The 26,013-nt window shown below is 56.9% G+C and overlaps 1 protein-coding gene across 1 annotated transcript; it reads right to left on the bottom strand.

The window, feature by feature from the left end:
* Window positions 1-26,013, bottom strand: IRF8 (interferon regulatory factor 8). Its single transcript, XM_061138327.1, has 9 exons — window positions 25,908-26,013; window positions 21,919-22,093; window positions 11,652-11,835; window positions 9,062-9,150; window positions 7,912-8,017; window positions 6,835-6,882; window positions 2,348-2,734; window positions 1,604-1,719; window positions 1-1,032 (listed from the first exon to the last, which is right to left on the bottom strand). The coding sequence occupies exons 2-9, from the start codon at window positions 22,090-22,092 to the stop codon at window positions 856-858; spliced, it is 1,281 nt and encodes a 426-aa protein (XP_060994310.1). The 5' UTR covers window position 22,093; window positions 25,908-26,013; the 3' UTR covers window positions 1-855.

Here is a 26,013-nt window from a genome sequence, read left to right as displayed (position 1 = left end):
TTATTTTTGAACTTGTGGTTTATATCCTGCCCACTTTATATAAAAAAGATTCAAGACAGTTTACAATAGAACCATTAATTTAAAAAAGATAATGAAAAGTACAAATATTTTTAAAATAGGTCAAAACCACTGAGAATGAAGGAGACATATATTGGATGATTTAATTACAGAAATGAAAAATAAATTCAGCTCTAAGCTTCCTGGCAACAAAGGCCCAAGAGGGAAGTCTTCACCGTCTGAAGATGGAAACACCAGCTCACCTGGCAGGGAGATGCACGCCTGACACCAAATTCTAAGACAAACATGCTTTCTTCTAAAGAGCCAGGAGTTCTGCTTTCACTTTTGAAAGGTAGGCTGGTATCCAGGTGTTTTTAAATCTTATCAACATGCTTAAAAGGTAAAGAGACACTTCACTGAATCAAGCACATGGAATCCTAACTCTCTAGCTCTAACCAAAGATAAAAACAAAAGCGGTCTTCTGCTTTTCCAGGATTTCTGTCCTGGAAACAGCTACCTGCTAGTAAAACTGAATGCTAGGTCTCTGGAAACATCAGGTAGCCCCAAATGCTGAAAGAGTCATAGCAACTAACGATGATCAGAGGGAAACGGAGGAAAGAATGTCCTAACCGCAGGGCACAGCTCAGCATCCAGAGCATCTGGTTGAGTTTCGATGCTTCTACCTGAGTGACAGAAGTGGGCATGGTGCTGTTCCCCGTCGGGTCCTCAGGACGCCCTTACCAAACAAAGAGCAGGGTGAAGCCCTCCACCCCAGGCCAGGGGGCTTCACATCCGATAGTAATTGTAATAATGAGATTCTAGCTGTGGGGGGTGGGAAGGCGGCGGTGCCCTGGAGACTTAAACTGTGATCTGTTGATTTTCTCTGAAGAAAGGTCTCTGGTGGGAGGCACAGATCTCTGGAAACATCCGGAAGACCTGGTCTGGTGGGGGCTCCTCGGGGGCCTGCATCAAGGAGCCGGGGCCACAGCCCTTCCCTGCTTCTTCTACCAGCTGCCGGACATACAGCTGCTCCACCTGGGACATCAGCACACGAGTCAGAGACGAAGCGGGGTTGGAGTGGGGGGTGCTCTCTGCACATCCAGCCCAGAGCTGTCACCCAGAACCTCCGGGACCCTGATGGACACTTAGGCTGCTTCCATGTCTTGGCTGTTGTGAATACTGCTACGACTATAGGGGTACGTGGATCTCTTCAAAGTAGAGCTTTGTTTGGATAATGCCCAGGAGTGGGACTGCAGGATACTGAAAGCCTTGGGACTGCAGGATACTGAAAGCCCTTTTAAGAGAGCATGCTATACCCTCCCAGCAGTGTCCCAGGCTGGCGAGCCAGGGCCCCCAATTCCACCCGTGGGGTTCACTTCTGACTAGAGCTCACCAGGGCTGGGAAAGCCCTGATCTGTCACCTAGACTTAAGGACTCTTTCTGAAAAAGTGGTTTTGAGTTTTTAAAAACTAAGAGTGGAAAGCACGTAGATTTTGAGAGTCCTAGAATCTGGGAAGATAGTTCCGAGGTGAGGAGGATCCGCTTGCCCACTTGGGGTCTCACCCAGGCCTGCTCACACGCAAGTGCCCGTCCCTGCCCCGCTCACCTGGACGAGGATGAGCTTGGAGCGCAGTGGGGTCGTGTCCGGAAACTCCTCTCCGAAGCACAGCACCACCCTGCTGTCGGGCAGCCGGCTCTGGCTGTTGTAGAACTGCTGCAGCTCTGTGGATGGGGCAGGGGTCGGGGGAGGCGAGGGGTGTGGTGAAGCCCAGCCACCCACCCCCTGAGCCAGATGGAGTCAGGGCTCTTGCACCTACGCCCGCCCACCCTTCCAGGTCCCGTCTCTAGAAAGCTCCCTAGGAGGCGTCTGGCGGCCTCTGCTGCTACAGAGAGGAGATCGGGGCTCTGGGGACCGGCCGGCAGCCTCAGGACCCCAGTGAGTGATCATCCAGTCTGAGCTTCCAGGGGGAGCTCCTGCAGTGGGAACCTAACCACCCGCCTCACAGACAGCGGCAGCCCCAGGCAGCACTCCCACGCTGCATGTGCAAGGTCAGCGTGTCTCAGGATGTGGACACAGCCCCTGGGGGCCTTGTTGCCAAGATGTGGGTTCTGACCCACAGGCCCAAGGAGGGGCCTGAGACTTCCTCCCAGCTCCCCGGCGAGGGGACAGCCCACAGCAGCAGGCGAGGCACTCAGTGCCTTGATCCTCCCCCAGCGGCACCCCCTCCAGACGTGGAGGTCGGGAAGGAGGGGCCTGGGTGGCTTGGGGAGAACCGGCAGGGCTCAAAGGCAGGGGCACCCCAGCCTGCCACCCCAGACGCAGACAGGAGGGAGATGTGTGGGCACTGACCTCGGAAGAACTGGCTGGTGTCGAAGACCCTGACCACCTCGTCGCGCTCCAGCTTGTTGGGCCGGTCGCGGGCGGGCGCAGCGTTCCCGCTGTAGAACACGCGGCCCTGGCACAGCCGCTTGACCAGCACGCCCTGCCTGCTGCTATGCAGGAGGACGCCGCGCTCCAGGTGCCCGAACAGCTTCCGCGTCACCTGCCGCTGCCGCTCGCTGGGGATGGCGTCAGCCGGCGGGAAGCGCACCAGCTCCAGGCCCTCGGGCCCGTACAGCTTCCCGCCCGGAAGGCCGGGCTGGCCCAGCGACAGGCGGCAGCCCTCGGGGCACGTGGTGGTGGTCTGGCCCACCAGCTTGCCCCCGTAGTAGAAGCTGATGAACATCTGGGAGAAGGCTGTGGGGAGACGGGGACGGTCAGGGGCCATGGGGGTGCCATCTCTGCTGTGCCCACATGTCCCGAGTCTGCCTTCCCAGGAGGATGGGAGGGGTGACCCTCGGTGCACCTGGGGCCTCTTCACTTTCTGGGGAAGTTCACGCACCCCTTCTAGAAATAATGTTTTTATAAGCATGAATAAATACTGAGCATCACCAAGGAAGCCAGTGAGTCAAAGTAGTAATACTGTGGTACCCCCCACCCCACTTCTGTCTCTTAACTGCTATAATTTACAAGTCACAGCTGAGGGTCAACCATGTTAATTTCTTAGGAAAACAGCTCCACCTCACAGGCACTGCTACACCATTGACATACACAGCATGCAATGTTAGATCATAACGTGTACACATGTAAATAAATGTATATATGTATGTGCACACACACACACACGCAGTACTGCCCACATTCATAATGTAAGGAAATGCTAGATGTGATTTCCAGGTTAGGGAAAGCAAAGATGCAATCTGTTTCCTGACAAATTCACAGTTGCTTTGGGGTTGCCTGAATTTCCAATTAAGAATCTCAAACCTTTCATCCAAACCTATTCTTGGGAAGAAGTTTGAAAAGTACTCAATTTAAGTCAATGTTTCCCAAAACGTGCCACACGTAAGATTACCAGGGTGGGTTGGGGCAGGGGGAGTGGAGACAGCACTTAATAAACGAAAAGATTATCCCCACTTTCCGCATTCTCTCAGTGTCTGGTCACCTCAGGAAGAAAGCCCCAGTGTGGTGCTGAGGGATCTCAACGATGCTGCCCACCTCCCTCAGACCAGACAGGCCGTGAGCCATGGGTGCGAACACCGCAGGGTCTGGGCTCCACTGAATCTGCTGTGGCCTCTGCCTTCCTACTTAGAGCAAGCAGAACTGGTTCCATTTTACAGGCAACGATGGATGGTCTCCAGTTAAGTTTAAATTGTAAAAGTGAGACTGACTGACAGAAAACTCAAGACATTGATAATAGCCTAGGCAACACCCTGATGTGGAAACAGATGGCAAAGGTGGGGCCTCAAGTGACTAAGGTTGGGGCACCTCTGCGGTGGGAGTGAACAGAGCATCAGATCCTAGGGAACCCCTTCCCCAGAGGGACCTGCATGTTAAGACCCGTGTATTAACGGGTAAGACCTGTTAATACACGTGTAAGACCTGTGTATTATTATAATACACAGTAGCACCCAGCATCTGCTACAAGGACCACACACACACTACCGATGGGCCTGGGGCCCCAGCCCCGCCGAGGGCCGCCTGTGGAGCCACACCAGCCGCGAATGGCCCAACTCTGCTGTGCCCCCGAGCGTGCGCGGTGTACCAACCACCTGCCCCACTGTCAGGGGCGGCCCCACGGGCGGCCACCTGCTGGGCCCGGGTGGGCCCTCGCGCTGGGCTCTGCGCAAGGAACCCCTGCTCAGACGGTGAGGCTGCCCGCTGCGGCTGCAGGCGCCATCTTCCCCACACTGGAGCTCAGCAGGATCCAGGATCACACACTGTTGGGGTCTTCGGGTGCCCTGGTCCACCTCATTTACTTGACTTTTGGGGACACTGAGCCCCAGGGCTCCACGCCCACGTCTCATCCCCTCCCCCCGGGCCCCGTCTGCACACCACACCTGACAACCCCTCCCCTCCAGGGCAGTGCCGACCTTTGTCCCAAGTGAACAGAACAGTCCGGATCGACTGTCACCACTCTGCCCCTTGGCCCTGTCATCACCGCCTTATCTCACGCCAGCGCCTCTGACCGTGTGAACGTCTGCCGCACAGGTGCTCCGGAGAGGCCGGGGCAGGGGGAAGGGCGTGGGGGCCCAGAAGGGCCTGAGCAAGGACGTGCACCCGCCCCCGCCCTGCAGAGGGGCCCCTGAGGAGAAGCGCCTCAGCACGGCCCCTGCTCCCGGAGGATGGCCCTGCAGGGGGACAGTCTGACCACGGCAGCGGTGCAAAGACGCCAGGAGCAGGGACCTGGGACCCGGCCTCCTGACGCGGGGGCCCAGCCAGGGGCTGGGGCAGAGGGTCACCTGCTCTGTGCCCCAGGCTCCCCGTCAGCAAAGCGGAGACGACAGCCCCGCCAGGCGGCTGAGGGCCATGAGACTGTGTGTGTGTGTGTGTCTGGCATGAGTGAGCACCAGGTCAGCGGTGGTTCCATGAACTGGGATGACACGGAGCTGACAGCCGAGTCCCGTCACAGCCCTGCTCTCAGCTGTGCCAGACGCGTGCTCTGGCCTCACTCACCGAGTCCTCGCACCCACCCGAGGACGAGGCCATCACGCCAGCCTCCAGGCGGGAGACGGGCTCGCCCTGACCACACAACTGCCAGGTGGGGACCTGGCCCCAGCCATCCCCGGCAGGCCGCCCCGCGTCCGCCGCACCGTCTGCTCCAGACGTCACCCGTGACCCCAGCCAGCGCGCGGACACAGCGCACACAGGCACGTGTGGACCCGCCGGCAGAGTGGGGCGCTGTGAAGACGCGTGTGCTGCCCACGTTTTTTTGTTTGTTTGTTTGTTTTTGCTGCCCACGTTTTATATGGAAGGTTTCACACAGAAATCCAGACCCCTCGTCTCTAGAAAATGTGGGGGAAGCAAGCCCAGCTGTGTCTGTTTCCACAGGGCCGCCCAGAGGTGCGGGGCCCCCACTCTCCACTGCGCCCTGCCCGCCTCGCTCGACGCCTCCTCCCTGCAGGGCTGAGGACAGGGGACCCTGATGACCTGTTTACCCAGCAGGGCGTGTGTGTGAACCCAGCAGAGGGACTGAAGTCCACCACCTCCGCAGGAGCAGGGGCGGACTTTCCTGGCTGCGCCATGGCCGTGGGTCTCCCCACATGCTGGACGGCTCCGGCACCACCCGGGGCACTTCCTCCCCAGGCTGTCTTCTGGCCCCCAGGCCCCCAGCCCTGTGCCTGTGACTCCCCCGCCCGGGAAGCACCGGTCAGCAGGCTACCCTGGATGCGGCCTCTGGTGGGCACAGATGCCCAGGTCTGAACCCCCAACTCCACTTCCCCGGCTGTGGGACCCCTGGCGGAAGACTGAACCTCTAAGCCTGGTTCCTCCTGTGAAGCTGAGTCCTGACCGCTCCCAACTCGCAGGCTGCTGGCAATGGCGACGAGCTCTGAGGACAGGGGATCGTTTCCCTTATCCTCCTGCCTGGGGAGACCCAGCTCCACTCCCCCAAATATACCCGTCTTGTGAGGGCCATGGTCGAGACTCTGCCCTCCAAGCCCTGTTCCCTCCGCTGCACCGGAAGCCCGAGACCCGCAGCCCTGACGTCCCGTGGTCCGTCTGGAGGAGCCAGGCTGCTTGCTTCTCACAAAGCCGAGCAGCTGCTGGGGAAGACAGCGCCTTCCTCCACCCTGAAGATGTCACCACTGAGCCTGAGTGTGAATCCTGGAGGCCACAGTCCACAACCCCAGCACAACTAGACAACCACGCGGCACAGGCCACCTCTGCCCGCGGGGATGGGAGCAGACGGGACGGCCCAGGGCCGCAGCCCGGCCGGGGTACCTGGGGCCTCCAAGCCTGTGCTGGGGGAGCAGTAGCGGCACCTGCCCAGAGGCAGCGCAGTGATGAGCGGCGTGGATCCCAGCGCCCAGCCGGACACCACATGCGGTGACATCCACCACCGCCATTTCCAGGGTCATCATCGTAAGTGTGGGAGATGGTGTGTCGGTAGACGAGCCTGACACCAGCGACGGGCCAGAAAGCTGCAGTAACACACCAGCCCTCAAGGCGCTGCTGAAGGGGCTGTCATGACCATTCCTACTTCACGGAGGAGGAGCCCGAGGCGCCGACGCTTCGCTCAGTCCACCTGGGCTCACCGAGTCCCCACACCCTTCCTCCTGCAGGATCTCGCCTGTCGTGAGCTCTGTGGCTCTGTCTGTGGGTCCAACCCAAGAACAGGCCCTGAGAGGCCAGTCGCTCACTCCCCAGCAGTGAGGAGGAGGAGCCAGGCTCCCCACCTCCGACACCAGATTGCGCTCATTCACAGCCCTCGGGGCCCCCACTGATCCTGAGAGCTCTGTCTTCAAAGAACGCGCAGCCCCATCCCCCCCATGCCCCCACCCTGCCCCGAGCCCCCCTACCTGAGTGGTGGGCGTCGTAGGCGCTGTACCCTGGCACCAGCGGCAGGCCTGGCGAAGAAAGCAAGCAGCGTCAGACGCAGCCCCGCGTTCCTCCAGGTTCCTCTAGGGGCCCCGCGCGCCCCCCGGGCCCTGCCATGGGCCTCTGCTGTGCCGAGTGTTCTCCCGTCCAGCACAGCGACCAGGTTTCAGAAAACCGGACCGCAACCCGCCCAGCGTGGAGGAGACTCCCTCTGTCCTGTGGGACTGCGGACCGGTGACACAGTGGGGCCACACTTCCTTCCCACCCGGGGGGTCTGCTCCGAAACCACTGCTGGACTGCAGCCCCCACCCCAGCCTGATCTCAGAGGGGAGCCCGGGGCTCGAGGGTTCCCTGGGCGTGTTGCTGCAGCTCAGGCCCTGACGCCTGGCCACCTCAGGCCGCTGGGCCAATGGTCACCTCCCGGTCTACCACCAGGGACGGGGGACAGAAAAGTGGAGGAGGAGGCAGAGGGGCCCGTGCCCGCGGGAGGAGGGTCGCTTCAAGGAGCAGGACGGGGCATCAGGTGCTAACGAGAGGGCAGAGGCCACAGTCCAGCCTCATAACCCTGGGAGCGGGCCCCGGTGTCTCTGCTTTATATCCAGTAAAAGGGGGCTCAAGGCAGGCGTGCAGCCCCCGGCACAGGCTTCAAACCCAGGCTCTGTGCTCTCTCCGTCTCAGACACGCTGGGTCATCCCCGACTCCAAGGCCTCAATGTCACAAGAGACTGACCTGACGGACCTACCGCCCCCACGGCCAAGAGCCACGACCTCCCTGTGGCCTCCTGCTCTTCCGGCCACTCTCCCCAGGAGCCCAGTGGGGAGCGCCACCTCCTACAGGAAGGACACAGTGCCTTCCAGGGGACGGTGGCAAGCGGGGGCCTAGTTGTGGCCAGGCTCTGCCCGTGGTGGCTGAAGCCACAACAGTTCTCTGGGCGCAATCACCTTCAGGAAAACAGGAATCACGGCTGCCCCACTGCCCACCCGCCCCCAGCAGCAAAGCATGAAGACCGATGACCGTCAGGGCACATCTGCCCCACGGCTCGGGGCTCCCGCCCTCACCTGCACTGGGTTGCTGCATCCACCAGTCTGGGAGGAGCTGGCTCCGGCAGGCCTCAGGTGGCGAGGGGCTCCTCTTGACCATCCCCATGTAGTCATCCACAGGAGGCTGCAAGAGGAGAGCGCGGCTGTCACTGGGCTTCCAGTCTTAACTAGACCCACACCATCACCTCCATTGCACGAGAGGAAGGGAAGACCCAAGACGATAAACCCACCAGGCTGAGCAATCACAGCACGTGACCGAACCACTAGCCTCTGCGGGGCCCTCACCTGCTCACGGGCCTTATACAAGGAACTGCCTGCTGCAACAGCCATGAACCTAGTCACCCGGCTGCCCTGATGCTCCGGGGGGAGCCCGCAGTGATGCTGGACAGTCTGCCACACTCCAGCCGCCCCCCAGAGACGTGATGGCTGTCACCTCCAGGAAGGACAGCCCAGAGGAGGCTGCACTTGGTTACCTGCCTCCTCTGCCTTCAAGCTTCTCCAGAAGGTTCTGTCACTGCCCTGCGGGTTCTGAGAACTGCTAGACCACCTACGCCACCTTCTACAAAAGCTGCGTGGGATTACTTTAGCTAGGCAGTGTCGGCCTTGCAATGGCCATAGAGAGAGAGCTAAGGAGCTAAAAGCAGCTATAATTAGTATTCAAAACCCATGTGTTTTGCTTAAGGAGACCCCGGGAAGCCTTTCCTTACAGCCTGTGAATTGCGATCTTACGCACAATCCTAATAAGCCTGGTTAGACGGCTCTGCAGCTTCTTGAGGACTAAGACCTGCACTCACACGACAGGGACCAAGCCGAGTGAGGGCTGGTGGGTAATCCGTGTCATGAACCCAGCCCACAGCAGCAAGGGAAGCTTATTATTATTTTCCCACTGCAGCCTGCCTAAAAAAGGCCAGGTGATATATGGTGCCATCCAAAATGTTCAAGACTTGACGAGTCTTGAGCCAGGGTTGGGGGGGGGGGGGGCTCGGTGGATGCGCAGAAGCAGCTGGGCCCCAGCCCTCGGGACAAAGGACAGAATATGAGGTGCAGGCACTGACAAGCGGGCAAGGCCAGGCCCTCCCGTCCCATCCTGGCTGGAGTGACAGCCTGAGCAGGGCACTCGGGAGGTGCCACTCTCCCCCCGATGCCCTGGACATGCCGCCCCACTCACCTCCTTGATCAGCTCGTCGATCTCAGAGCGCCCACACTCCATCTCCACGGCCTCGCTCACACAGCCCGGGGCCGCCACACCTAATTTGCCTATGGAAAAACGGACAAGCGCGTGATAGACGGCACTGAGGCGTCACAGCCATCAGCAAGGCCACAGGCAGCGGTTTCCTAAGGCTAGGCTGAAAGAAACAGAAGTCAGTCTGTGTCTTTCTCTGGTTGGGGAAGGCCGAGCGCGGGTCTTCCCATGCTGCTCCAGTCATCTGACCAGCAGGCTCTAAGAGCAGCTGGCCGCTGCTGTGCCCAGCACCCAGAGGGCCGAGGCAGGGCTTCCATCTCTTCCTTCTGTCTGCCGAGATCTAAAGTGAGCTCATATCCGGTTTGCTCCACACCCAGCAGGGCTCATAGTTACAAGCTGGGGCATCTGAAGACACGCAAAGATTTCCTGGCAAATGTGTGTGCAGGTTGGAGTCTTTTTTTAAAGTCAATGGGCAGGAAATCCCTTTTTGGCCTTTCCAAATATACACGTGTGCATCTGTGTGCACACACGCAGAGCACCATAGGCTCAAGGGTGCCCAGGCTGGAACCCGCCAGCAGCAGGGACCTTCTACAGGCGCACCAGTGTTCCCACGACAACCACTCTGGACCGGGCTAGTTTCTCCCTCCATCACCAGGCCGCTTCCTGGGCCAGAAACTCGCCTCATTACACCCATCCATGTGAAACGTATTATGACCAACAAACACTGGTTTGCTGGAATTCGGCGGTCCTAGTCATCTGGAGAATCAACCCATTGTTTCACCAGGGCTGAACTTTTTTGATACCATTTTGACAGATTCGGGAACTCACTTGGAAGCTGCTGACAGGGGAAGCAGGGGGCAGGTGGGGCACCCCTAGGGCAGCCAGCAAACCACTGGGGTAGAGAGGAAAGCGCGCCCACCTAGACACTATGCAAATGCATGGCTCCCCGGCCCCTGAGAACCCTGCTTCTGTAACATCCACCCTGCAGGTGATGCTGGCTGCACTCTGGGCTATAAACACACCAGGGTCACCTGCCCAGTCGAGCCTGGCTGACCCCGGGGGCGGGGGATTAGAGAAACTTCCCTATTCCTTCAAGTCACAGTTTACTCCGTGATGATGAAAAATAATCCCAAACTGGTAAGTAAACTGGGAAGAGAGCCTCCCAGAGTCTTCGCTGAGAGGTGTCCCCCTGAGGGGAGGCCAGCAGATCCCCCAGGGGAAGGTCAGTCTGTCTGACTTACTGCTGATTATCGACGAGGGTTCAGACTCAGTAGAGCTGGGTGTTAATTTACAGACAATAAGCTACAAATGATCAGTAGAAGAGATCACCGCCAACCAGGGCCCGGCAGGATACGCAGTTTCAGCTCCACCTCTTGCCTGTCACTGACTGTGGGCCACAGCATCGCGTGTTGTCCAGCAAGACTTCTGGCCACGTGCGCACCCTCGTTAACTGGCTCAGCACCTCTCTGACCCAGGCTCCCCAGATACTGAGTTGGCCAAAATGTTCGTTTGGGCTTTTCCATAGGATCTCGTGGGGAAACCCGAAAGAACTTCTTGCTCAACCCGGTATTTGTGACAGTCTCTATTTTTAACTTTGTAAAAACTACACATCAACATTTCCAACCTCCCTACAGTGCTAAGAGCTCCCTCAGAAATTCTGAATTTCTGCCCTGCCCTAGGTAGTTTGAGGGTTCAACTTCTTCCCAGCTGGCATGACTGGATGACTAAGTAAGTGGCTAAGGACAAAAGGATGCTGTGCCAAGACTAACTGCAACATCAGAGGCTAAGAAAATCGGTGTTAGAAGAATGTTTTAAACCCTGGATGGTAATGAGGCTGCATCCCACTGGGCCAGCTCTGACCTGGAGCGGCCACAGAGCACAGCACCGTGGAAACGACTAAGGCCGGACCGGAGACACCCTGATGGATTAGTGACATCTGCCCGGAGCAGTCCGTGGGAAGCAGGGCCGTGTTGTAAGGCTGGCTTTGGCTATTCTGCTGCAATCGCCTCACAATTGCTTTCCTGGGGCTTTACAGCGGAGGAGACTGTAGGAATTATCACATCCTGCGGTTCCCATCGGCCATCAGGACCCAGCATCTAGAAGCCTGTCCAGTCTCCAGCCCTGAAGCCAGCAGTGTGCCATGTGCAAATTCATTCCAGAACCTTGCCCTCAGCCCCTATCAGCCGTCCCTTCTCTGCCCAGCCTCCTCTCTCCTAGCCTGCTCTGCGAGCTGCTAAACAGCTCTGCGAAACAGAAGGGATCCCTCATCCACACATCGGGGGAGCCTTGCTCCCATCCAGGATGGTTGCTGGACCCCAGGGAGGCCCCAGCACGTGCTCCTGGTCCTATGGTCAGCCAGCCCCTCACTAGAGGCTGCCCCATCGCCCCACCTCACCCACCAGAGGCTGCCCCGTCAGTCGGCAGGTGGTGGGTGAGGTCAGCGGAAAGAGACCTCCGCCTCTGCTGACACAAGGGGGAGAGCTATTTGTTTAGCTGGACCCCGTGGGCGGCCACTCGGATCCCAGACCCAGGAGGCCTCTGTCGGGCCGAGTGCCCATAAAGAAAGGACACTTACATTTCTGCTCCTCCTCGGGGACGATGCGGTAAACTTTATATGGCTCAGAGATGTCCAGCTGGGACCGGTCTGTCACTTCCTCAAAATCTGGACTCTTGTTCAAAGCGCAGCGTAGCCTCGTCTTCCACGTAGCTGGCTCGGCCTTGTCCCCTTCCTTAAACTTCCCTTTAAAAACGGCCCAGGCCTGAAGGAAGAAAAGAAACACATGAAACACGCAGCTGGCCCCGGGACGGCACACCCAGAACCGACCACAGGCAGGACCTGCTCTGCCCACCCCCCGGAAGTCCTCCTGTGCCAGCCACGCTCAGCCAAGGAATTTCAGGGCTTGGAGACCCCAGAGACGCCAGTCACACCACCTGCTTTAACAGAAGTGAGAAGACACACACACATACACGGCGTGGCTCTGCCTCCCGCATACCCTCCAGAGACGCCAGTCACACCACCTGCTTTGACAGAAGTGAGAAGACACACACACACACACACACACACACACACACACACACACACACACAGCGTGGCTCTGCCTCCCGCATACCCTCCAGAGACGCCAGTCACATCACCTGCTTTGAGAGAAGTGAGAACACACACACACACACACACACACACACACAGCGTGGCTCTGCCTCCCGCATACACACACACACACACACACACACAGCGTGGCTCTGCCTCCCGCATACACACACACACACACACACACACAGCGTGGCTCTGCCTCCCGCATACCCTCTCTCACACACACACACAGCGTGGCTCTGCCTCCCACATACACACACACACACACACACACAGCGTGGCTCTGCCTCCCGCATACACACACACACACACACACACACACACACACACAGCGTGGCTCTGCCTCCCGCATACACACACACACACACACACACACACACACACACAGCGTGGCTCTGCCTCCCACATACACACACACACACAGCGTGGCTCTGCCTCCCGCATACCCTCTCTCACACACACACACAGCGTGGCTCTGCCTCCCGCATACCCTCTCTCACACACACACACAGCGTGGCTCTGCCTCCCGCATACCCTCTCTCACACACACACACAGCGTGGCTCTGCCTCCCGCATACCCTCTCACACACACACACACAGCGTGGCTCTGCCTCCCACATACACACACACACACACACACACACAGCGTGGCTCTGCCTCCCGCATACACACACACACACACACACACACACACACAGCGTGGCTCTGCCTCCCGCATACACACACACACACACACACACAGCGTGGCTCTGCCTCCCGCATACACACACACACACACACACACAGCGTGGCTCTGCCTCCCGCATACCCTCTCTCACACACACACACAGCGTGGCTCTGCCTCCCGCATACCCTCTCACACACACACACACAGCGTGGCTCTGCCTCCCACATACACACACACACACACACACACACAGCGTGGCTCTGCCTCCCGCATACACACACACACACACACACACAGCGTGGCTCTGCCTCCCGCATACACACACACACACACACACACACAGCGTGGCTCTGCCTCCCGCATACACACACACACACACACACACAGCGTGGCTCTGCCTCCCGCATACACACACACACACACACACAGCGTGGCTCTGCCTCCCGCATACACACACACACACACACACACACAGCGTGGCTCTGCCTCCCGCATACATACACACACACACACACACACACACAGCGTGGCTCTGCCTCCCGCATACACACACACACACACACACACAGCGTGGCTCTGCCTCCCGCATACACACACACACACACACACACAGCGTGGCTCTGCCTCCCGCATACACACACACACACACACACACAGCGTGGCTCTGCCTCCCACATACACACACACACACACACACACACACACACAGCGTGGCTCTGCCTCCCGCATACACACACACACACACACACACACACACAGCGTGGCTCTGCCTCCCACATACACACACACACACACATACACACAGCGTGGCTCTGCCTCCCGCATACATACACACACACACACACAGCGTGGCTCTGCCTCCCGCATACACACACACACACACACACACACAGCGTGGCTCTGCCTCCCGCATACACACACACACACACACACACACAGCGTGGCTCTGCCTCCCGCATACATACACACACACACACACAGCGTGGCTCTGCCTCCCACATACACACACACACACACACACACAGCGTGGCTCTGCCTCCCGCATACACACACACACACACACACACACACACAGCGTGGCTCTGCCTCCCGCATACACACACACACACACACACACAGTGTGGCTCTGCCTCCCGCATACACACACACACACACACACAGCGTGGCTCTGCCTCCCGCATACACACACACACACACACACACAGCGTGGCTCTGCCTCCCGCATACACACACACACACACACACACAGTGTGGCTCTGCCTCCCGCATACACACACACACACACACACAGTGTGGCTCTGCCTCCCGCATACACACACACACACACACACACACAGCGTGGCTCTGCCTCCCGCATACATACACACACACACACACAGCGTGGCTCTGCCTCCCGCATACATACACACACACACACACAGCGTGGCTCTGCCTCCCACATACACACACACACACACACACACACAGCGTGGCTCTGCCTCCCACATACACACACACACACACACACACAGCGTGGCTCTGCCTCCCGCATACACACACACACACACACACACAGCGTGGCTCTGCCTCCCGCATACACACACACACACACACACACACAGCGTGGCTCTGCCTCCCGCATACATACACACACACACACACAGCGTGGCTCTGCCTCCCGCATACATACACACACACACACACAGCGTGGCTCTGCCTCCCACATACACACACACACACACACACACACAGCGTGGCTCTGCCTCCCACATACACACACACACACACACACACACAGCGTGGCTCTGCCTCCCGCATACACACACACACACACACACACACACAGCGTGGCTCTGCCTCCCGCATACACACACACACACACACACAGCGTGGCTCTGCCTCCCACATACACACACACACACAGCGTGGCTCTGCCTCCCGCATACCCTCTCACACACACACACACAGCGTGGCTCTGCCTCCCGCATACACACACACACACACACACACACACAGCGTGGCTCTGCCTCCCGCATACACACACACACACACAGCGTGGCTCTGCCTCCCGCACACACACACACACACACACACAGCGTGGCTCTGCCTCCCGCATACACACACACACACACACACAGCGTGGCTCTGCCTCCCACATACACACACACACACACACACACAGCGTGGCTCTGCCTCCCGCATACACACACACACACACACAGCGTGGCTCTGCCTCCCGCATACACACACACACACACACACACACAGCGTGGCTCTGCCTCCCGCATACCCTCTCACACACACACACACACACACACAGCGTGGCTCTGCCTCCCGCATACACACACACACACACACACACACACACACAGCGTGGCTCTGCCTCCCACATACACACACACACACAGCGTGGCTCTGCCTCCCGCATACCCTCTCACACACACACACACAGCGTGGCTCTGCCTCCCGCATACCCTCTCACACACACACACACACACACACACACACACACACAGCGTGGCTCTGCCCCCCGCATACACACACACACACACAGCGTGGCTCTGCCTCCCGCATACACACACACACACACACACACACAGTGTGGCTCTGCCTCCCGCATACACACACACACTGTGGCTCTGCCTCACACACACACACACACACACACACACACACACAGCGTGGCTCTGCCTCCCGCATACACACACACACACACACAGCGTGGCTCTGCCTCCCGCATACACACACACATACACACACACAGTGTGGCTCTGCCTCCCGCATACACACACACACACGCACACACACACACACAGAGCGTGGCTCTGCCTCCCGCATACACACACACACACACACACACAGCGTGGCTCTGCCTCCCGCATACACACACACACACACACAGCGTGGCTCTGCCTCCCGCATACACACACACACACACACACACACACACAGCGTGGCTCTGCCTCCCACATACACACACACACACAGCGTGGCTCTGCCTCCCGCATGCATACACACACACACACACACACACACACACAGCGTGGCTCTGCCTCCCGCATACACACACACACACACACACACAGCGTGGCTCTGCCTCCCACATACACACACACACACAGCGTGGCTCTGCCTCCCGCATACCCTCTCACACACACACACACAGCGTGGCTCTGCCTCCCGCATACCCTCTCACACACACACACACAGCGTGGCTCTGCCTCCCGCATACACACACACACACACACACACACACACAGTGTGGCTCTGCCTCCCGCATACACACACACGCACACACACACACACAGAGCGTGGCTCTGCCTCCCGCATATACACACACACACACACACACACACACACACACACACAGCGTGGCTCTGCCTCCCGCATACACACACACACACACACACACACAGCGTGGCTCTGCCTCCCGCATACACACACACACACACACACAGCGTGGCTCTGCCTCCCGCATACACACACACACACACACACACACACACACACACACAGCGTGGCTCTGCCTCCCGCATACACACACACACACACACACAGCGTGGCTCTGCCTCCCGCATACACACATACACACACACACACACACAGCGTGGCTCTGCCTCCTGCATACCCTCTCCGGGACCCGAGGAACCCAAGGTTAGGGGCACACTGAGGAAGCTGCAGTTGCCTGGGGTTCCACTAGAATGTTCAAAACAAAAAAGAATTTAGTTGCTTTTTCAAATCACCCTTGAGCTAAAACTCAGCCTGAAAAGGGAACATCTGCAAAAAGTCTCAATGTGCCCTGCTACTTGTGACAGAAATGTGGTTCTGCATTTTGGCATTCGGTCTAACCCTCCCCGCCCCCTCTCTCCCCTTTCCACTCCCCAGGGAACTCTTTAAGATGCAAAGAAGTGTTTTCCCCCTCTGTGGGTTTCTTCACAGCTCTGTCTTCTGACCTCTCCAAACCTTAGAATCTCAAGTGAGACCAGAAATTCGAAGGTGGAAACTTTAAGTCAACATGTAAACTGGAAAAGTATTTTAAAAAAAATTAACATGTGGATGGGCAGGTTTTTAGATCTCAAAATTGGATACAGACACACTGACTGGGAGGTCACTACTGTCAGGTGAAAGTAACACTTAGCGTCAGGTAAAATCAGACATCCTTCCCGCCTGAAGGGACAAATCAGAGAGGATTCTCAGCCCCCACTCAGGAGAATGCAATCCTGAAAGCTCGCTTTCCCAAGGTGATCCGGTCTGGAATTGGAAACCAGCTGTTCTGACTTCCAAGGAATTTCACTCCAGCAAGCAGCAGGTGTTTCTGACCTCAATGCACACCCAGTCCCCAGGGAAGCTCGTTCCGATGCGGATTCCAGGGCCTTCACCTCCAGAGTTTCCTTCGCTGTGTGGGTTACCTCTGGGAACCTGCACCTTTAGCCAGCGTCCTGGGGATTCTGACTTAGGCGGCTAGGAGGCCACACTTCCAAAAACCTCTTAACACCCCTGAGTCACATCCCCATTTAAAACAGTCCTAGATTTTTCCCTGGTGGTCAGTGCCTGCACTGTCTCCCTGCCGATGCCCTCCCTGAGTGTGGGGTCTACAGCCCTGCCCCAGGGGGAGAGACCGAACAAGCACCCCGCATCCTACTAGAGAGCGTGAGCAGTCCCTCCCTCCTCTCAGAGACACAGGACTCCCCTCTGTGAAAGTAAACGGCTTCCAATCCTTTTCGTTTATTAACTGCATCACACAATGCATTTTTTTTTTTTTCATAGAAATTGAAGAGTAAACTCTGTACATGCTGAACAGTAACTTTAAATTCATACTGTATTACATCCGAGTCTCTCCACCTGGCGTTACTGACACTGGGGCTGGATCACTCTTCGTGGTGGGGCATCCTGGGCTTGCAGGGACTTCCCGCAGCATCCCTGGCCTCCTCCATGCCAGCAGCACCCCCACTCCCCGCTGTGTCCCCCAGGGAAATAACATCACGCCTCACACACAGCCTCATTTGAGAACCACTGAGCTGGTTAATCCACATCACAAATGGGGCTGGAAGAGCGTGGATTTGGGGGCCGTATCAGGACAGCTGGGGTGTATTCAGAGCCTGCAGGGCACTGCCGTGGGCGCTCGTCCCCATGGGAAATCCAGGGCACCCACAGAGCAAAGCAGGGGTCCCCGTGTCAGGACAAGCACTAGGCTGGCGTCAGGCGCCTGCATGCCAGCCTGCCCTGAGCCCTCTCTGCCTGGAAAACGTCACCCACCTCAGCTGGGTGACCTCTCAGGACACTAGACAGAACGGTGATCTGAGGTCTGCGGAGCCGAGGCCTCCCCCTGTGCTGCTGTGTGCTCATCGGCAGCCAGCGCTAAACCCAGCACCTCCAGCCCCCCCAGCTTAACACACTGTCTCAGGGAACAACGTGTGGGTGCCAAGCGGGACGGGACGGAGCGGGTGACTGGGAGGCTGCACTGAACAGATGCGAACTACGACAGACAGGACGGATAAACAAAGTCCTACCGTAGAGCACAGGGACCTCTACTCAACATCCCAAGACAGGCCTTAACGGGAGAGAATGTGAAGAGTGTATATACACATGTAACTCAGTCACCTCACTGTGCAATAGAAACTGATGAAACACTGTCAATCAACCACACTTCAACAAAATTTAAAAGAACAACAACATCATCGTCTCATCTTGTGCTTTAAAAATCAAACGTGATTTTTTTTTTTCCTCAAAGGCCTACTGAATTTGAAATACCTGCTACTACATAGGTTCTAACTTATTCAGGCCTGTCACAAAGCCTGGTCAATGGCAGAAGAATTAGTGAATCATGACCCTCAGTTCTGGATATGAGTTTGAGCAAACTCCAGGAGATGGTGAAGGACAGGGAAGCCTGGCGTGCTGCAGTCCATGGGGTCACAGACTCAGACGTGACTGAGCAACTAAACCACCACCACCCTCAGTTAACTAGATCTTCCCCCTCAACTTTATGCAAAGGAAGCAAAAGTACTTTTTTAAAGATAAGTGTGACCTGCTACCAGGGCCTCATCAGTACAGTCAGGGATGGCGGAGAATGAGCTGATGTGGTTCATGATTCACTCTCCTATCTCTGGTCCACACCACGAGGCTGACCTCAGAACGACACCTGCAGACAATGAGGGGTCCTCCGGTATAAGTGGCTTCTTATGACCCATGACTAAGGCCGGAACACAGGCTCATTTTTCCTCTTAACTCATAATAAATGTTTAAAACAGAAAGCTCTCTACTTAACCAGAAAACTCCCAGGACGGCTCAAGGCCTGACTGTTGGCATCTTCCAACAGCCAAGTTCTGCTCGTGGACCTGGCAGAGAAGCACCCCTTGGAGGATGAACTGAGCGCAAGTCAGGGACGGGCCAGACAGGTCCCTCCACCGTCTTGCACCCACCAGCCTGGGCCATCACCTTCCGGGGGGCCGCCCAACTCTGGGTGGGCACCCAGCTCCCTCCCGCCCCCATTCCTGCCGAGATTGTAGACTCATCTCAGATTGCCACACTAAGCGACTGCGTAATCAACGGAAACATTGGGAATCTTACACATTTTTCTCAACGCTGTTGAAACGGCCATGAAGAGCATTGCATAAGACGTATAAATCTGGGGCTCGATTTCATTACCCCCCAGAGCAGCGCTCACGCAGGGAGCAGGGGAAGCCAAAGGCCTGCATCCCCGCGACAAGCCACAAGCCAGGCTGTGCAGCCACTGGTCCCGCCCCCGCTGGCCTCCCGAGGTGGTCTGACTGATGGTCAGCTGGCAACTGTGCCCTCAGCCCCCCACGCCTGCACTTCAACCTGTTTGTCCTGGTCTCGGCCAGCTCGTAGAGGGGTTCTCCATGGGGAGCCAGAGTGTGCCCGCAGGGGGCACCTGGCATTATCAGGGGCCTGTCTGGCTGTCATGGTGGGGTGGGGAAGCTACTGGCATCCGGCCGGGGAAGGCCAGGGTGCTGCTGACACCCTTAGGTGCATAAGACAGACCCACACAAGCAACGCACCAGCCCCAGGTGCCCACGGTACCAAAGCCCTGGCTTGTGGCCAGCTGTGATCTAGAATTCCCACCACACTGGCTAGACCAGGGACAGTGGACAGTATTAAAATTCAGACAGAGCCATTCCCAAGGGTGTTCGCTGTGACACCAAAGCCGAAAGCTTCTCCAAGAAAAGCACCCACAACACCACCAAGAAGACTGGAGGCAGGAGCGGCGCCCAGGCTCCCGACCTGGGACCCCAGGGAAGATACCTGCCAGAGGTCCAAACCGCTAGGGGCCCTGAAGGTAAGCACAGAATGCCCACACGCGCCCACTTTTCTTGGAGGGACCAGCAACTGGCATCAGACCACCAAAGAGCTCTGACCTGGAAGAGAACCACTAAGATGCACAGCGCCCCCCACAGACACCAAGCGAAGCCGTGAAGGACTGAAATGCCTCCTGAGCCCGCGATGACCCACTGGCGCTCTGCTTTAGGCCTGAGGCATGATCTCTTATTTTGGTTGTGTTGTGGACACTCATTCCCGGTAAAAGTCTGGGGCTGCCCTGGGGTCCTACAGGCCTTTGCTCCCATCATTCACGTCCATGGGGGTCTGGGTCTGGCCCTCCCCGCTCCTCTGCACTCATTCAACCTCCCCTCCCCGAACTCCCCCAAATGTCCACAACCACACACGGCAGCAAGTTTGTAACCTGGATTTTGAGTCAGATCAGCTATAAGTCTCTTTGCAAACAGGAAGGCCTGGGCGCACCTTGACCTGGGCTCCAAAACTCCTGGTGTTCGGGGAGGATGAAGCCCGCACTTCTGGAGTCTCAGAGGAGCCCACAGGCTGGGCTACCTGGCTGGGCTACAGAGCTGGGCAGCCCCAGCTCCCAGCTCCTCTGCCTGGATCTAGGTGACGGATATGGCCGGGGGTTGGGAATCTGGATTCAAATGCTGCCTCCATCACCTAGGAGTGGGAAGGCCTTGGACAAGTCACTCCTCCTCGTGGAGCCTCCACAGAGCAAGGACAGGAACAGCGCCAACTGCACAGGAGTATTTGACGGGAAACAGCACTAGAGCCGCGCCTGGCGCAGGACGAAGGCTCAGCCTGATGCTGCCGTCACGACGCGCACTGTGGAACTAACCAGCAGGTCGCTCCAGGCTCAGGGGAACAGACAATTCTCAAGGGAAGCGGGCTATTTTTAGACATCTGCTGCAGGTTCAGGACACCCACATGACCTGCCCCGGAAGTCATGACAGATGGTGTCTCTCATCTAAGTTGACCCTCCACTGCCAAACAGAAGTAGAAACTATGAAAGAATGAAGAATTAAACCTTTCCGAGAACTGTAAGTGGAATTTAGGTGGCAGACCACAGGGGAAAGGTCTTAGTCTGAAAGAAGTATGTTCCCTCTGAGTTTGCTAATCCTCATGCAAAAGTTTCCCTAGTGGCTCAATCGGTGAAGAACCCGCCTGAAGTTCAGGAGACCCAGGTTCAATCCCCGAGTCAGGAAGCCCCTGGAACAAGAAACAGCAACCCACTCCTGCCTAGGAAATCTCACAGACGGAGGAGCCTGGTGGGCTACAGTCCATGGGGTCGCAAGAGTCGGATACGACTTTCGCGACTAAACCACCATGCAAAGACAATGGCAGCGCAGAAGAAAAGTGCCCTTGGTTTCTTATAGGAAAATGCCAGCTATAGAGAACTGACCTTGAAAGTGGTTAAATCATTCAACAGACGTGAAGTCACCTACTGTGTTTTTTCTGAGACGTGTTCAGCAACATTTCAACATGTTCAATCAACATTTGTTTTAAGAAACTGGAGCAAGACTTCCCTTGTGGTCCAGTGGTTAAGAATCTGCCTTGCAATTCAGGGAACATGGGTTCGATCCCTGGTCGGGGAACTCGGACCTCACCTGCTGCAGGGAATAAGTCCGCAGGGATGACCAGAGTCAGTGTGCCGCAATCAAAGACCTTGCCTGCAGCAACTAAGACCTGATGCAGCCAAATCAGTATCTTTTTAAAAAAAAAAAAAACAACTGGGTTCATTTTCAAGGAAAGAAGAAAGACATCAATCACTCGACAGCTCTGTGGGGTCCCTGGGGGCTGGGTCTCTACCTTGAAGATGGAGGCATCCACTTCCTGGTTGTAGTCCTGCTTGCCGGCATGTTTCCAGGGGATCCGGAACATGGTCTTCTCGTCGTTCTCCCAGATCAGCCCCGGGTACATGGTGCTGTCGATCTGCTCAATCAGCCACTGCCGCAGCCGCCGGCCGCCATTCCGGTCACACATCCTTGGGAAAAGAAAACACATCCTGTGAAACTTACAAGCACGCTCTCGTTGTTCGCAGCGCTCCAGGTACTCAACAGCCAGGAACCACTAACAGGAAAAGTCAGAGGATCCCAACACAGGTGCGGGCTCGGGGAAACCCAGGGATCCAGGAACTCAGGCCACGTGCAATGAGAAGACAACGCGCCTGCCTCCAGGACCTCCGACCCCAGCGGAAACCGAAAGCTCCCTGGGAAGTCTGCAGCCGTGCCTCGGCCAGATGTGGGTCCAAGCAAGGCTCTGGCTGCGCTCGCCCCAGCTCTCACCCTGCTCCGTTTCACGCAAACAGCTGCACCTGAGGGCATCACTCATCACTCCATTTTTAGCACATGGTGGGGGAAGTCACTTTCACCTTTTCAGGCTCCCTCAATGAGCAGTCAGTCACTCTGAGAGCCAATTCTATTAATGCTCGGCTGGAACAAGGTGCGTGAGCAAATGTGACATTTGCGCTCTCGGAGAAAGAGAAGTCCATAAAGCTGTCTGTCCCATCTAGAGTGCCCTTCACGGCTGCTCTGGGAATGGGACAGGGCTGGGGCCCCATTTGAGTCCCACCACCTGTCAGCTGGGTGACCCTGGATCGTCACCAATGCTCTCTGACACACCAGGGTAACCTCAGGCACCTGGCGTCATCGTGGTGGGGTCTCAGGGGACCAGTGGACAGCAGCCCACACAGCACCTGGACCTCAGAAGAATGTCACCGAATAGGACATCTTGTATTACTGCCCCAACTTTCTTTACTGGAACTCATGACCAACCGGGGCCTCGCCACCCAGGGCACCCAGAGACGTGGTGGAGAGGAAGATTCCTGCAAAGTGGGCAGCTTCCTGATGGCACAGAGAGAAAGCAGCCCTCCCATGCCGACTCACAGCCCACAGTTACAAGAACAGGCTGGAAATCCCCCAGGCTGTTGGACAGACGCCCACCCAAAAAAAAAAAAAAACCCCAGCATTTCAATTCTTCCGATTAAAATGTGACCTCTTCAGGCCAAACAGTTTGAAACAATCAGCAGTGATAAGATATACTGTCCCTAAGAACATGGTCACATCCAGAGCCACTTGGGCCAGTAAAGCAAGAAGCATGTGTTTTAGACACTCCAGCCACCCCACAGGTGGCTCTGCGGTTGGAGACGGGGTCCCGGGTAGGAGGGGGTGCAGGCCCCTGAGTGCCACCTGAAACCTTTTCATCCAGTAAACTCCAGCTGCCTGCTTGTGGATTTACAGGAGTGAAGCAAGCGACATGGGAAGCGGACTTCAATTCTGAAACCCTAGACCCCAGTGAAGGCTCTTCTCTAACTAGACCTCAGGAAAGCCACTTGGCCATCTCTCTCTGAAGCTCTCCTCATCTGCAGAGACAATGGATCTCAAAGTCCCAGAATTTGATTACAGCCCCTCGTGCTTGTAAGCAAAAAGGGAGAGACTTGGGAGGGACACCTGGTGAGAGAAACAAAAGGCCACCACTGCGCACCCCCAGAAAATAACCTAGCCAGGCAGAGGTTCCCCAGAGTTTTCCCAGAAGAGAGATGGAACAGCTCCCCTCGCCCCAGGAAGGAGCTGGGTGAAGGCCAAGAGGGGCTCAAACACGAGAGAAGCAGGGGTCTGCGTTAATTTGCTAATCTCTCGATTAAATGAGATGGTCCCGCTTGGCAGCATTTTGCTCACCCCCTTAGTACAAAGTTCATAAACTGGAGTCCATGCTCCAGGAGTCTCCTGAAATAAAACGCAAAGCTTTGTTTTTGTGCAGGCATTTTTCTAAAAAGTGGCTCAACACCTCCCCATCGGGATTTCTAATGGATCCATAACCCCCAAACCTGTTAAAAGACAAACGCGTGGTGATCTAGAAGAAAAAGAAAAAAGAAAGTAAAGAGAATGGCACTGAGAGGAAGAGTGAGTCATAGAACATCAAATACTCTAGAAATCATCTAATCCAGCTCCCCTTCCTTCAAAAGAGGAAAAACTGAGGCCCAGGCCCCCAGACCCCCCAGCAGGGTCTGGTTTCACTCACCCAGAGGCGAAAAACCATGGTTACAAGTGAGAACCTCAGCACGTGGACAGCTCACCTCAATTGTCACTGACATACCCCACCCCCACCCCAAAATTAGAACCCTGCATTCAAAGCCTATGATTCTCTTACACTGTGATCCATAACGATTTACTGAACACTAACCAATTAACTCCACCAAATGCCGAGCCAGGAGACATTTATAGGTGCAGTCACATGTTGATGACTCCCTCTTCCTCGATTTTTAGGTAATAATTCTCTTTACAGGCCAAGTTCTATCTGAAGCTAATCTGCATCTCTGCAAATCAGCCAGGGGCCAGGCTTCCCAGGCGGGAGGTGATAAGAGGCTGCCCTGGGCCCACCCCACGTGGACTCCAGGAAGGGTCTGGAGGTGGTAGAGGTGCAGGACACTTGCCTTCCCCACGCCTCTCAGGGCGCCTGGTCTTTTGCCCTGGATGCCAGGAAGACCAGAACTATTAAAGCCATTTCTCCTTCTAGCCCCAATCTTGCTGAAATGCCTGTGTGCGCGCGTGTGTAGTCACTCAGTCGTGTCCTACACTTTGTGACCCCATGGACTGTTGCCCACCAGGCTCCTCTGTCCATGTGATTCTCCAGGCAAGAATACTGGAGTGGCTTACCATTCCCTTGTCCATGGGATCTCCCCCCCCCCACCCCCACCCCAGGGATCGAACCCAGGTCTCCAGCACTATAGGCAGATACTTTACCATCTGAGCCACTGGGGAAACCCACTGAAATGCCTAAACTCCTCCAATTCAGGTGGGAACCTGACATAATCCAAAAGAATTGTCTCCAAAAAGACTGGCTCCTAATTTGGGTTTCAAAAAAAAAAAGTGTTACATCCTTCATAAATTTGGGGGTGGGGGTAGCTGAAAACTCTGGAAAATTCAATTTCTAGCTTCCATCCACGCTGTAAGCAAGGAGCACACCTCACCTTAGAGAGCCTGCCCTTTGCCCTGTAGCTCAAGTTACACCACAGAGCTCTTTCAGCTGTGACCCCTTAGCAGACTTTCTTGCTAGGAACGACTGGGATACGATAGAAGCAAAAGCCGCACTCAGACGTCTTAACTGTCATCAATCAGAATTAAAAACTCCTGTCCGCCCCGCTTCACACTCTAACCCCACTCGCGCGGCTGCTCTGCGCGGAGGGCAGTTTCACTGTCAGAACTCCAGCCCTGTTTCAAGAGCAGGATTTGAGCGGGGAAAAGGAGCAAGTCTTATGATAATCGGTCAATATTCCCCCTCTCTGTATGCGCCATTCTAAAGTTTTCCAAAAGAAAACCAAATTTTGAGAAAAACGAGGTTATTTTAAACCACCGGCCAATCTCTGGAAGCAGCCGCACCTGGACGGTCAGTTTTTATTCGGAAGAAAACAGGCCGCGAGAGCACGCGGGCGGCCTCGGCGTCAGGTGCCGTCCGCGCCCCACGCCCGCCATCCACCTGCGCCGCCGGCCACGCTCCCGACCTCTGGCCTCCCCGGCCGCCGACCACGCCCGCCACCCACTTGCGCCTCCGGCGGCTCTCCCGGCAGCCCGCTGCCGTCGGTGCCCCGGGCCCCTGCTCCCGAACCCCGGCCCCCATGCCCGCCGCCCGCCCGCGCCCCCCGGTCGCCGTCCGCAACCCCAGCCCAGAGCCCGCCAGCCCGTCCGCGCCCCGGGCCCCCAGCACGCAGCCCAACTGCGCCCCGGGCCGCACCCCCAGCCGGGAGCCCGCCAGTGGCGCCGACCCCGTCCGCGCCCCAGGCCCCCCAGCACGCAGCCCACCTGCGCCACGGGCCGCCGCCGCCACCGCCCCGTTCCCACGTTCGCTGCGGAGCTCCGGAGATGCGCTTCTGCTCGCGGCGCCCGCGCACATTTAAGGCCGGGGGCG

Source organism: Dama dama, chromosome 4 (genome assembly GCF_033118175.1).
Source record: "Dama dama isolate Ldn47 chromosome 4, ASM3311817v1, whole genome shotgun sequence".
Taxonomy (NCBI): Eukaryota; Metazoa; Chordata; class Mammalia; order Artiodactyla; family Cervidae; genus Dama; species Dama dama.
The sequence above is the reverse complement of the archived record's forward strand: the minus strand, read 5'-3'. Positions and strand labels throughout refer to the sequence as shown.